Source organism: Manacus vitellinus, unplaced genomic scaffold (genome assembly GCF_001715985.3).
Source record: "Manacus vitellinus isolate BGI_N305 unplaced genomic scaffold, ASM171598v3 scaffold_2_pilon, whole genome shotgun sequence".
Classification (NCBI taxonomy): Eukaryota; Metazoa; Chordata; class Aves; order Passeriformes; family Pipridae; genus Manacus; species Manacus vitellinus.
The window spans coordinates 3,272,680-3,286,793 of NW_021940208.1; the positions used below are offsets into that span (position 1 = coordinate 3,272,680).

The 14,114-nt window shown below is 35.7% G+C and overlaps 1 protein-coding gene across 8 annotated transcripts in view; it reads left to right on the plus strand.

The window, feature by feature from the left end:
• Positions 1 to 14,114, plus strand: part of DLG2 (discs large MAGUK scaffold protein 2) — a 999,038-nt gene that overhangs the window by 752,793 nt on the left and 232,131 nt on the right. For 6 of the 8 annotated variants that reach the window (XM_018071067.2, XM_025894987.2, XM_018071060.1 and 3 more), the window contains one exon: positions 10,152 to 10,220. The exons of the other annotated variants lie outside the window; for them this stretch is intronic. In XM_018071067.2, coding sequence (XP_017926556.1) covers positions 10,152 to 10,220 — 69 coding nt within the window. The remainder of the gene's footprint in view (positions 1 to 10,151; positions 10,221 to 14,114) is intronic. 8 annotated transcript variants of the gene reach the window in all.

Below are 14,114 nucleotides of genomic sequence, written 5' to 3' on the forward strand. Positions count from 1 at the left end.
TTTCTTTGGATTGAGAGGGATAGAAACTTGTCAAATTAGTTTAATGGGTTGATGTTATTATAAGTCTGTCATTGGGCTTATTTATCTATGATTTCCCTACTCTTTAAAAAACCAGCAGATGCAGTACAAAAGTCCTATGAATCATTATTCAAGTGTCATCTTCAGTGCAAAGAAAGTCAACCCTCCCTTGAAAAGAGAAAACAAAGCTAAGCTTTTCTAGGCACTAAATGCAGTATTGCAAGATCAATGTAACCATTAAGATATAATCTATGTCTGTTTTACTAATGACAAGATTGCTCTGACAGAGATCTGTGTTAAAATCACATTATACTTTCTTTTTTTTTGCATCCTGAATTGGAATTAGGTGTTTCTGGTTCCCAAAGGGAATTCCTAACTATAAATGAACTTCTATGGACTGTGGTGGAAAAGTACATGAAAATGTGAGGTCTTTTAGACTTTTCAGATGTCTGTTTAACTATTTGTTTTCTTATCCTCCTATTGAGTACATATCACCCATAAAATTGAATTTTGACAAAAGTAATCCATTTCATCCAATTCTGTCAACAATAATAAACCAGGTCATCTAAATATTCTGGTCTTAACATTTTCTGAGACTCAAGACTTACTGGCTGTTAGCATTTTTATGAATAATTTACTACGTTACAGTATTTCAGAATTTATGCTGTATTCACAGACTATAGATTAGATGAGCTTTTTCTTTAGACAATAAGAGCAATTTCCTTACTGGAAAACTTCAACAATAATTTCTTTTATCCTTTGTTTTCCTTTTCTTTTTTTTTTCCACCAATGCAACTGTTAAATACGTCTGATGTGCAATTTGATATTTTTTGACTGCAAGTCCTATATGATTCTTCCTATTGTGCCTATATGAATTTTCCTAAAACTGCTGAGATATTCCTTTATTTATATCAAAGTTTTGCCATTCAAAGTTCCTTAAAAGTGGATATTTTTTTTCAAGTCCTTGCAAATGTCTTTCAACATTTGTTTAAGTTGGAAAGCAATATTGGTGCAGATATTTGTGTTGTTACTTGCACAGAAACCCAGTAGGTTTTCTGTGCAATGATATGCTTCATTATGGAAGTAATGCACAGCTCTAGAAATACATCACATGTGGACAGTGGTGAATGCTGTGTGTTGCAGCTGCCACAAAACAGTTACTGATGGAAATTGTGCTACGTACTCTCTGCAAAAGACTAATATATGTATGCACATATTCTCGCTTTTCATTTGTAATAGGAAAAATCCTGACTGTGCTGGCTTTATGTTAGCTGGACAGCAGGTGCCCACATGAGCCACTCTATCCCTCTCCTCCTCAACTGGGCTGGAGAGAGAAAATATAATGAAAAGGCTCTGGGTTAAGATAAACATAGGGAGAGATCACTCACCAGTTACCATCACAGGCAAGGCAGGCTCAACTGGGTGAAATTAATTTAATGTATTGCCAATTAAATCAGAGTAGAGTAATGAGAAATAAAACCAAACCTTAAAACACCTTTCCCCCACTCCTCTCTTCTTCCCGGGCTCAACTTCACTCTCAAGTTCTCTACCTCCTTCCCCTGAGCCATACAGGGGAGATGGGGAATGGGGGTTTGTGGTCAGCTCATCACATGCTATGTCTGCAACTCCTTTCTCACACTCTTCCCTTGCTCCAGCATGAGATTCTTCCTAATGGAAACAGTCCTCCATGAACTTTTCCAACTTATAGGTCCTTACCAAGGGCTTCAGTTCCTCACAAACTGCTCCAAACACGTCCTTTCCATGAATCCCTTCCCCAGGGTTCAGTCCTTCAGGAACAGGTTGCCCCATCGTGGGTCTCCTGCAGGGTCACAAGTCTTGCCAGCAGACCTGCCCTGGTGTGAGTTTTTCATGGGGTCACAGCCTACTTTGGGTATCTACCTGCTCCAGTATGGGGTCCTCCATGAACTGAAGGTAGACCTCTGTTGCACCATGACTCTCCACGGGCTGCAGGGGCACAGCTGCCTCACCATGGTCTGCACCACAGAATGCAGGAGAATCTCTGCTCCAGCGCCTGAAGCACCTCCTCCTCCTCCTTCTGCACTGAACTTGGGTGTCTGAAGGGCTGTTTCTCTCACAAATTCTCACCTCTCTCTTTGGCTGCAGTTTTTTTCCCCTTAAATACGCTATCCCAGAGGCACTACCAGTGGTGCTGATGGACTTAGCTGGCTGGCGCTGGCTCTGTCAGACATGGGGGAAGCTGCCAGAAGCTTCTCACAGAAGATACCCCTGTAGCCTGCTATGAAAACCTTGTCATGTAAACCCAATACATGTATATAAAATGAGTGAAAAGCTGAATAATTCCTTCCAGCCTTATAGAATGACTGGAAGAAGCCAATGACTCTTTCCAATGCCACAATCTTTGGCAGTCTGCCTCTGAACTGTTTCAACGTGTTCAGATTATTTAGTGTCTCCAGACAACCCTAATAGAAGTTTTTTTCTAAAGTACACCTTTCTTTCTGTTATATCACTGAAGACTTGACTGATTAAGACATTTTTCTGTACTGTACTTTGTGTTATTCTTTGAGGAAGATGATTTCTTTTTACCTAATAAGAGTGGCTGTTGTTCTGTCACACAGAAATCAAACCATCTCCAATTGTCTTACACCTTTTGCAATTCATTGGAGTGGTAATGCTTGGAAAGCACTAACACCAGAGAGAATTAGGAGTCGTAGTGAACAGTAAATGAGGTACAACATTTAAGTGTAGCAGCATGGCAGAAAACCTTAGTGATGCTGAACTACATAAGCATTGTGTCAAAGAGTAGGAAGGAGGGTGACAGCTGCTTTCTCCATGAGGAGCTGAAAGCTCAGCATTGTATCAGACCTGGTACCAGATACTACCACCTGTAGGTACTTGGGACATCATGCAAAGTGCATCAGGAAGTTTTTTGTAATTTCTGAATAAATGCTCTCTATTTAAATTCATGAAAGTAGAGCTATGTTCTCTTCCACAACTGTAATAAAAGCCAACCTAGGTTGTTATGTTCATGGATTATTTCCATCTAGTATTGCTTAAGTGGCTGAGAATGTTGGATTTTCCTTCTTCTACCATTATCCTTTGTTTTTTTCTGCAGACTTGCATGTTTTTCACTTCTTGCAAATACTTTGACTTTTAAACCTCAGTCCTCAGCTGGTATAATTTTCAAACTGACTTCATAAAGGAATATTTCATCTCCCAGAAGGAGCTTTATAGTTCCTTATATTCATTACAGTATCAGAAATGATAATGATAACAATAATAACAACAATAGTAATATTATACCTGAGAGGCTGGTAGGAAGACTTGAGGTTACTTTTTTATTACTGTAATAGAATGTCTTGGAATGATATGCAGAATTAGGCACCCCACTTCTAAAAACCCAAGTCTGTCCAAAGTAGAAGATGAAGATATGAACAAGGAACATAGTAAGTTGAGGATGGGATAAATGGTAGGAGTTAAAATAAAATTTTTAAAAGTAGGTCATAAAATAAATCAGTATATAACAGTGACATCTAGAACAGAAGAATCTCCCAAGAAGCAAGGTCTTAATGATTCCTAAAATTTCTTCCTCTTTAGTTTGTATCAATTTGTCACAGTATTTTTTCTAATAGTTTGCACTTGGTATGCCTAGTTTACTCAATGCTGTGTTCTTCACAGTACTGTGTAAGTTTGTATTAACCCTACATGGGTACTTTAAGTTTGTATTAATGTTATTTCTTATTCGTTAATACAAATGAGTTTGTATTAACCCTATATGTGGAACTGCATCAAAAGTATATCCAGTCCACTCTACTCCTTTAAACAGCATTTCTAGTTACTTTCATTTCCCCTCACTTCATTCCAAATGTCTTCAGCTGTATTAAGTACTATAGTCTCAAGCTGAAATAAAAGTTCCTCTCAAATAAGCATACTTTTATATTTGAAAGGTTATCATTATCTTCTGCAATTACCTCAGCCATAAGGAAGTAGTTTTGAAGTCAGTGGATGTTTCACCACTTTGAAGATAGTTACTGATTTAAGCACACTGCTAACAAAGGTGGATAATTAGCTTTATTCCAGGAGCTGAAGCATACCTATGAGTCACAGTTTCACCTTGCATTCTTTCTTGTTGTTGTATGATGCTAGTTTAATGCTGCAACAACTCAAATATTTTAAGTTACAGAATGTAACTAGCCACTTCTGTGTGAATACTGTTTGAGGAAGCAAGAGAGGCAGGGAAGGAAGAAAAGGAGTGAGCACTTAATCTTTCATTTTTTTTTTCTCTTCTGTTTTCCACGAGGTAGATATTTAGCCTAGCAATGCTGTTTGTAGAACAGACGTACAGATGCCATTTTAAAAATTGAGTTATGTTGCTAAAATCTTCCCTGCATGTGCCTGTGCATGAAAACTATTTTACATCTCATGTTTGGCTTTGTTACCTGAGGGTGATCTGAATGTATCAGGGTTGAAAATCTTATTCTCTGAAGTTTTCTATTTGCATCTGATGGGAGACTGTCTGGTTAGTTTGACACTTCTAATATGGGTCAGTAACTGTCAGTACTGGATATTATCAAACTGTTTGCAGCTGAGATGAAATTAATACCAAAAAAAGCAATCTCTGGTCTTCTAATTAATCCCATAGGAGAGCAAAAACTCATTTAAGTTAGAAGTTTAGCTGTTGGCAGCATCAGGAAAAGCTGGTTTCACTTCACTGAGTTGAATTAAAACTCCACATTAGTGGTATTAAAGCATGTTGCCTTCTTAAACTCTTTTATCCATCAAAGCAAAGGCTTAGAAGCTTTATAAACAACTGCAGTGCTACCTTCAGTCCTTGACATAAGGAAATAACATGCTGAGAATACATCATAAAATCAAACAGTATTAGTGTTCCCTTTACTGGTCTCCAGTGGAATTTTTCCAATATTGTATTATCACTCCTTTTTCTTTTAATATTGTGAATAACAAAGACTAACTCAGAGCTCTAGATTCATGGGGTGTTTTTGTCATTTGTTTTGGATTTTTTTCCTGCAGAGAACATATTGATAGACAAATGGAGTTTGTATACTTTTCTTCTGTGTGGCAGTTTCAGAATTGGGACCTGAAGAACGCTGCTCTGGAGCCAGTGTTCAGAAAGGTCTCTACCCGGCCTGTGCCACTGGCTGCTTCCTGCTTCTTTTTGAGAAGTTGCAGGTCAATTGATTTAGGAAGCAAATAATTTTTAAGCTGTAAGTTTTGACTAGTCAAAATAAAGATATATGAAAATAAAAGGTTTCCTAAATCAGGGCTATAGCAAATAGAGGACAACTGTTCTTTGTTGATAGCAGGTGGGTTGGGACAGGAAAGCTAAAGACTTTTCTAGTACTCTGTTTTTAAAGACAATGTGTCTTGGTTTTTTCCAAATAAAAAAAATCAGGAAAAAATTTAAATTGTAAAAACCATCTTTCTTCTACTGTCAATGCAACAGGCAGACTTTGGGATGAAGTGACTTGAGTGTCATTTGTTGTGATCGGTCTTATTCATGGTTTGTCAGTATTTTTGCATTATAGAAGTTTAAAACACATTAAATATATCCCTAACATGACTGTTTCATCCCAGATAGAAGTTTCACTGGTATACTGTGTATTGGTGAAAGTATCATTTGGGAAAGCAAGGTGGTAGTTCATGTGGTCCCTAGAGGGGACCTCCAGTTTCAGGATCACCCACACAGCGAAGTGCCTTTAGAGCATCCTTGGACTAGAACATAGTTAAAATTAAGGAGACTCACCTTTTGGTTACTGTAATACTTATTTATATTATTATTTTCATACTAAATATTTTTAAAAATATGTGGACACCAGGCTGCTCTAAGTATTTAATGAAGTCATGAAATGTCACATCTTGCCTAAGAAATAAGTTTAAAACAAAAAGCAATTTGAACCCATTACAAAAGAAAGGTTGGATTCTTTGCTTCCAGTTTTGTCCCTTATTATTAATTTATAGTCTCATTCTTTGTTCCTTCACTCTTATGATTTGTCTTACTAGAATAGTATATTCCCCTTGTCTCAATGAACTGAAATAAAATGCAATTAAGTTAAAATTGGTATTTTACAGAATGTGAGATTCTTTTCTTTAGGGAAAATCTCCGATTGGATAGCCACTTGTGTCAAGCAATGACTAAACTGTGTTTTGGAATTTTAGGTGTCATTAGATTCATGATGATACCTGAGAAGGCATAGACTTGTATCAAGCATCAAAATTGATTTTTATAATTATGTACAAAAAATGAGTTTTCATCTCACCAGTTCTGAACTATTTTCATGAAAGAAGATGAGCCTCTATTTGAACAGTGTCACAAATCCCTAGGACTAGAAGAAGTTTTGAATGGGTGGAATATTGCAGATAACTGAACCCTCGCTTGGAAGGTGTGGTTTGTAAGGTTCCTTGCACAGCTTCGCATGGTGATGTAGTCATTCCAGTGAGGGATGCTGATGGCACCTAGTGCTTAGGAGATTTAGTAATTTCAGGAGAATACTGAATTGAAATCATTCATATAATTCATACTTTTCATGGGATTACATTACTCAGTAGAGCATGTGATGAATGGAAAATATTACTATCCTAGTCTTTTTTTTCACTCCAGCATTGAAACGTGTTTTGTTTTCCCAAGATCTGCTTTTCCCTTTGAATATTCTTTTGACAGCCTGTCTGGATAATCCTTTTGTTAATTTGCTGCTTCTTCTTGCCCCAGTCATAACAATACGGTGTGAGGGGAACTAGATGATCTTTAGGGCCCTTTCCAACTCAAGCCTTTCTATTATTTCTATGATTTTATAGCTACCAAGCAGATGTGGTGGCACAGCATGATTTCCTAAGTGGCTGAGAAGAGTGGTCAGTGAATTTTGGGTACCTTACTCTTCTGCTGAGATGTTGCACACCTTGTCTTCTGAAAGGGATGAATATCCTCTTTTGGAAAATCAGAATTTTGAAATGTTTTAGGCTGGACTCCCAAAATCAAGTAATTTGATGCTCCTAATCACTTCCAGAAATGCTGTTTGCTCTCATTTCAGTTCTATGTTTCAACAATAAATTTCCTTAGAGAGATAATAACATTTTCATCAACCTATCTAAATAGAGATAAAATGTTTTAAACAATAATAATTTGCATTTATAAAAGGTTGTCCATTTTTTTAAACATACACAAATAGTGAAATCCAGTAATAAATTTATAAGAGTCCAGTCAATACCAGTTTTAGGTCTCGACAGGTCTGTGTTGAGAAAGGTAGTTTGTTCCATGTTAAAGAAAAGTGTGTGATGTCAAACAGAGATTTTTTATTAAAATCTAATAGTTTTACTAATTCTGTAAGGACTATTGTGAGTAGAAGGTGGCAAAATTTTTAGTTTTATTCATCCATTATGTAAAATTTTTAGAAACAGAGAGGTTATAACCTTCAAGTTTTGCACAGTGGCCTCTGTTAAGTATCAATCCTCCAACGTAGTTGAATTCATCAGTAAAATGCAGCATTACTGTGGGACCTAGGAGTCTATAACAGTGATCAGACCAGTTCCTTTCCTCATTTTGAATCTCTGTGCAGGAGCAATAATAGCCTTGTTGAATGTAGTCCCTTTTTTAATTTAACTTGCAACATGTGAACAGTCGCATCTCAAGTGCTTACGACTCAATATGGCTTGGTGATCATCTTCGGTTACTAATTCTGTAGATAAATGGGAAATTATTTGGCTTTAGTATGTAGCAGCTGAAAGTTCTACCTTTATTACTCTTGTAATTTTGCTTATTTGAAGCTGGTCAGAGTTACACAAATAAATTTACTGTAATAAAAATACAGGGCAATACTGAAATATTTTTTGTGAAAAGAAAAAAAGCTTTCAAAATTCAAGATAATTTGGGCAGTTGTGCTTGGATGGATATTTTGGCTCTGTTTGTAAAAGTTATGTTGTAGGGGTAGTAAGGAGGAAATCTTGAAACAAGGAGAGATGGCTTAAAAGCTTTAAGGCAAAGTGCCATATCAACTGTCATTCCTCTGCTTCCATTTCCTGAGGCAACATTCCTTTGAAAACTGTAACACTACACATTTGTGAAATAAACCGAATTCCTCCATCAAACCTTCGATTGCTACCTTGCCATGCTTTGTTAATAGATTTTGTTTCCCCACAAAATATGTAGCATCTGTTGCAAGGATATGAACTGTTTGTTTAAAGTCTTACTGTGGGTTTGGCATCAGCAGCACAGCTCAGGCACAGCTTTTCCATTCTCCTCTTTGGAACAGACCTTGATGTACAATGTGATTAGAGGCTTGTGACATACCTCGTTATCCCTCCTCTCTACTGGGTTTTTGTTCCTTATACCAACCATATTCTTGCATCTCTTCAGCTTCAGGGAATAAGATTTCCAAGAGTCAAGCTGCACAGGGAAAAGGTGGAGGAGTTATGGCTCTGCTGTGCCACTTCTGACTCGTGTACAGGGGAGAAATTAAGAGAGGAGGCTGTTCCCTTCCTTATTAATTTTGCACAGGACACCAGTACGGGAACATGAGGATGTATATTCCCTCCCCAGTTGGGAGAGGAGAGTGACAGAAGACAAACTACAATCCAAACTTTAGATTTTTAAAAATGCATAAACAGTATTTAAAAAGGTAGTTTAAAATACACATGCTAAATAATTTTTGAAATGTAAACTTAATGTGAAATTTTAACAAATATTCTTAAAATATTCTGCAGTGTTTGTCCAACTCAACTATTCTGTTCATGCCGTGGTGCCAGAAACTCATGGTACTCCTGAATATATTTTACTATAAAACAGATAAAAAGCTCTTTAGCTCTTCTTGGTAGGGCAATATACTTTTTCAAAAACTTTCTAAAACCTTCTTGGAGTAAGAATAAGTACAGAAGTTTAATACCATAAAACACAAGCACAATGGTGACAAAAGGAAATAGCAGGAAGCAGCAGATCTTTGGTTTGTCCTGTGGCATGATAGCAACTCTTTTGTGTGCTACACATAAAAAAATTACATCTTTTCTGTCAGATAGTATTGGCTATGCTACAGTATGAAATGCATGTAAAATAGATATGTTGCTCACTAATGTCAGATGAAGTAGCTTTTATTGAAAATAAGGTGTGCTTCTAGTGAACAAACAGGTTGAGATGTATACAAAGCTTGAAAGCAAGACAAAGTCTGCAGTTAGTAGAATCAGTGATATAAAACTGACCTAAAGATTTATTTTTAATGTGTACTTTGCATTATAAATACTGGGGCCTCACTACATGCTGTAACCATTTAAACTAATCAGAAGATAACCCAGATGCTTCTGCTTTTTAATATTTTATTTAAACAGATTGTCTTGGATAAGGAATACAATTTATTATCACAAAACTGCCTTTGACTGATGCTGTGTTGTTATCCACTAATATTTACAATATCATTATACAATAGTACAAGACATTAGTTAATGCATATTGAGTAGTTTTAACATAGTAATTATTTTTTTATGTTTCTTCATCATGTCACTATAACATATGAGAAGACATTAGACCTCAGGGTTTTCAATCAAAAAGACTTTTTTTTTACAGAGTCTGTGTTTTGCTTAGAAAATATGTTTTTTTCTAAATGTTGTGTCTTAGATTGATAAAATTCCATGTGGAAAGACTCAAACTACTTAAAACCTGACAGAGCTAGTGTTGAAGTTGTATCCTGGTGCAATTTTAAACAGTGAATATCCTCTTCAACTGAGAATTCTGCCTGAGAAACACTGATAATTAGATTGATAATATTATCATTTGCTGTTTTACCTTCTGCTCCGAAATTAAATTTGCATTTTATGTTTAGTATATTTAACAGAACAATTAGCATTTAAGTTACTAAACTCTGTGTGTGTGTATATATATATTATAGATTAAAAAACAGAATAAGAAATATATTGTTCTCTTAATTGCCTGCTCTTAATGAGAAATAAAAGCTGATTTTAAAGAAGAGAGATTGTATGATTGAGCCCTTTTTTGAATAAACGAGCATCACCAAAGTCAAAATTCTTGAAACATGTAAAACAATCTGATTGTTGTATCTGTTTTGCCATTAGCTAAACTGCTAGACACAATAAGAACATAGGAAACTTCTATTTCTTTAACAAATGCTTTTCTTTATTCTCCCTTGGTCATACAGTCATTCCCAGCACAGCACTGCAACGCGTCCACCCACAGTGAGCTTGCAGCGGACCATTTCTGTGGAAGGGTAAGATGATTCTCTGTTGAAGCTGCCTGTAGAGCTCTCAGATACCACTGAACTACCCACATACACATAGCTGTTCACTAGATGTGATTTTGCGTACCACAGTGTTTCAGTCTGTGAGATGAAGCAATAAATAGTTTCAAATTAGTGCTGATCCTTTCTTGATACTTACGCTGAAAGGTTTGGTTTTCATGGAGATGAGTATACCTGTCATGGTGATACGTTGTATACAATTTCTTCAATTCATCTCACTTGACTAGTGTTAATATTTACTGGTGTTAGCTGTAAAATGGTTCCCACTAATCATGGTAATACCCAGTGAAGTCTTACTCTGTTTTCTTAATGTATGTGTGAGTTTGTTTTGACAAAGCAGTGTCCAAAACCAAGGACGAAGAAGTACTGATAGAGAATATTAATCCTGTGCTGGTGTATATCTGTGTATATGAATGTAGAAGCATAGCTCTTGGTACATGGCTGACTCAATTTTAACTAAAATAATTGGGTAAAATGTGAATAATTCACAACCACAGTTAATATTCTTACAACTTTACAATATTAGAAATGCTGGTATTTAACACAGAAACACATATTTTGCTTGCATTGACTGCCATAGTTTACATAAAATGTCATATTTGTTTCTCCCTTCCCGCATAGAAATGTGGAACTGTTCAAAATCTTTAGTATGCAAGGGTAATAATTTGTCATTGGCTGCTCTCAGGTCATATTTCAAAGCATTTCTTTCTTGTGATAAAAGTGAGAATACAAAGTTTCCACAGAGGAAAGATGTCATCTTATTGTATTTTGGTTTCTGTTACAACTGTACTGTGGTGCAGTGAGAAAATGAAGTGGTAGATGTGTAAAATAATCCAGTGGAACCTGAAATGGTTTTCTCAGAATTATTTTCTTTCTTATCTAGATTTAAGATCTAAGATTTTTAGTCTTTATTTAAAATATGTAAGACAGCTATGGTAATTATTCATTGAAAATTAGACTGAATAATGAAATTCCTACAGTAAAGGTACTATGGCTTAAGGGCTGTCATCTGGAAAATAATTTTATAAATTAAGTCCTCGTCATCCAGCCATCTTCCTCAAAACAGGGCCAATTTCAAGGTAGATCAGATTGCTGAGGGTCTTGCCCAGTGAGGCTGTGACTATCACCAGATGTGGAGATGGCACAAATTCCAGACAACCAGACTCAGTGCTTAAACACCCTCCTTTTGGACTTCTTTTCCTTTTCTCTCTAATCAACAGAGAGAGTCATAATAAATTCCCCTGTCTTTTCTTCAAATCAACTCATAAATAAATTGATGTTTGAAATAAAACTGAACTGCAAGAACAAGTTTGGTGGTGAAAACAATGATTTGTTAATCATTATTGAAAAAAATAAAGAGAGGAAAGAAAAAAATAATTTGCTCAATTGAGATTTAAGGAAAGAAATTCTATTGTAATGTCTCTGACTTGCTCTACTGGACTCCATAATTCAAGAGGCATCCTGTAGCTTTTAACTCCTACTGAAATTTGGAAATCAATCTGTCTACATGAATTTTTAGATAAATCGCAGAATCTGTGCTGGACACACAGACAACTTGCATATATTGTGTGTGAATCATTAGAGCACAGAAAATCTGCAGTTGACACCACAAGTCTCCTGCTGTTCAGGAGGTAGAAGAATATTGGCTTGTAATTATTACTAATCAACTTACACAGAATCATATTTCATTTCACATGGGAAAGTGGGACTGTGAACCTGTTCCACTACTGAGCAGAAATGAGTAATCAGCTCAGCCCTAAATATTTCATTATGTTAAAACTTGATTTATTCTAGTGTTTTTGTGGATCTCATGCTGCCAATTATGTTTATAGCTAACACAATTTTGAGGTCAAAATAAAGTTCTTTTTCTTTTTTAGGAACCGTGTTTCCATCAATAGAGTCCTGTATTTAGGAGACCCATTATATTGCTTTTGAGATGCACTTTGTAAACAGCTGCTTTACCCCCAAGGCATCCCTGGCACATGCAGACATTTGTACCCTGCATGCTGGCTCTGTCTGACTGACTGTGGAGTCACTGAAGTGATAGAATTATTGGATCCTATGAATGAGAAATTAAATTTGGGAGGGTTAAAGAAATACAGGGGGAATTGCGTTCACTGGCATTTGGTCCTTTCCACACTGTTGAATATGTGGTAATTGAGCTGGTCAGAATAGATTTTTTGAAAAAATTGAGTAGTTTTTTCAATTAGGTAATGGATTCATACATAAAACAATTTTATCTTTTTTTTTTTTTTAGAGAGGACTTTTGTAGCCTTCATGTACAACAAAATTAATAGCAAGGTGGAAAAATAAAGATGTCTTTAAAGATTATTTTTTCTTTATATTCAAGCTATATATTCTTCAGAGTGTAATAACTTTACATGAGGTTTACAGATTTATTATGTGTACAAAGGCATGAACTTCAGGGGTGTTTGAGGTCATCATTAATGTGATCTCATTAGTAACTTCCCTAATGGTTTATTTGCATGGTTTAAAAACCAAGAAAACTCTAATGTTTGAATTCAAAAATATTGAGGTTTTGAGTTTTTGGTTTTAATGAACAACCTTAGCTGTAAGTATTCAAAATAGGAAAAATATTGGTTAAAAACAAAGCCCTGAGTTTTTTTGAAATCCTACTGTACTATTGCACAGAGCTGTAAAGTTAGTGATGCCTGATAGCTATTCTCTCTGCAGTTGATATCCAGATTAAATTGTATTTTGTATGCTACCAGCCATCTCTTAGAAACTGGGATTTCAGCTTATTTGATAAGAGTGCTTCGACAGAAATATTACACCTATTTTTCAATGTGACCGAGTATCTGAAATATATACAAATATTTATATGTAAATAAACAGCATTTGAACCATGACTAAAGGTAATAATTTTTATTCTAAATAAGACAGATATTACAGACCACTTCATGTTTCAAAACTGTCTTCTATAAAGTAATTTTGGATGCTTGCTACTAGCTGTCTGTGTATTGATATTTCAAAACATGGCTTAGGGGCACCACTATTTTTAGATATTGTCTGAGCCTTTGAATACTTCCTCTCTCCTGATAGTTCAATTGTTTACAAACTGTAAAGCTGGAGCATTCATGGTAAATAGAGCCATTGAATGCTGTAAGTAATAGTTTACAGAAAAGTGGTTTCAATATGGAACCAATAATTTTTAAAAGCAGAATGCAAAACAAACCTTTCTAGTGTAGAGTTGCCTATGTTGGGTATAGCAAGTGGAACAGAGATGCAGTTTTCAGGATTTATTTTGATTTTTGACATGTAAATCATGCACCTCCTGGAACAGGGAAGAGAGACAAGTGATTATATGAGACAAAGTATAAATGAACAAGCAGACAGGAATAATCATATCCCTTATAGAACTAAAGAGCATATTAGCTGTCCTACATTATTGCTCTGGAAATCAAAGAGATTTCTCAAACACAGGAGACATACTCCTGTGCATTTAAAGTAAATGTCAGGTGTCATGGCAAGAATACAGACTAGTTTTCCAAATGAGATTACTCCTGTATGCCAATTCCAGCTTGCTATCTGCAGGCAGAAAACATTACCTGGTGTGCAGGCTTTAATTCCTCTACAAAAGACAAAATAAAAGAGTGTTAAAGTCCAGAGGTCTTCCTACAAAACAAATACAGTTGCACATGTATAAGCCAGTGCACTCACGCGTACATCAGTCAGGTTGAAGCCTGACTCCCAGTAGGTTCTCTTGTATTAAATATACTTCAAAGTTTATGACAAGTTAGACATGATGCTTGCAGAATAAATGCATTAAAATTTTATTCAGTATTAAAATTAGAATAAAGCATTGCTTCTACAGTTAATGCCAACATTCAATCAACAAGAAAT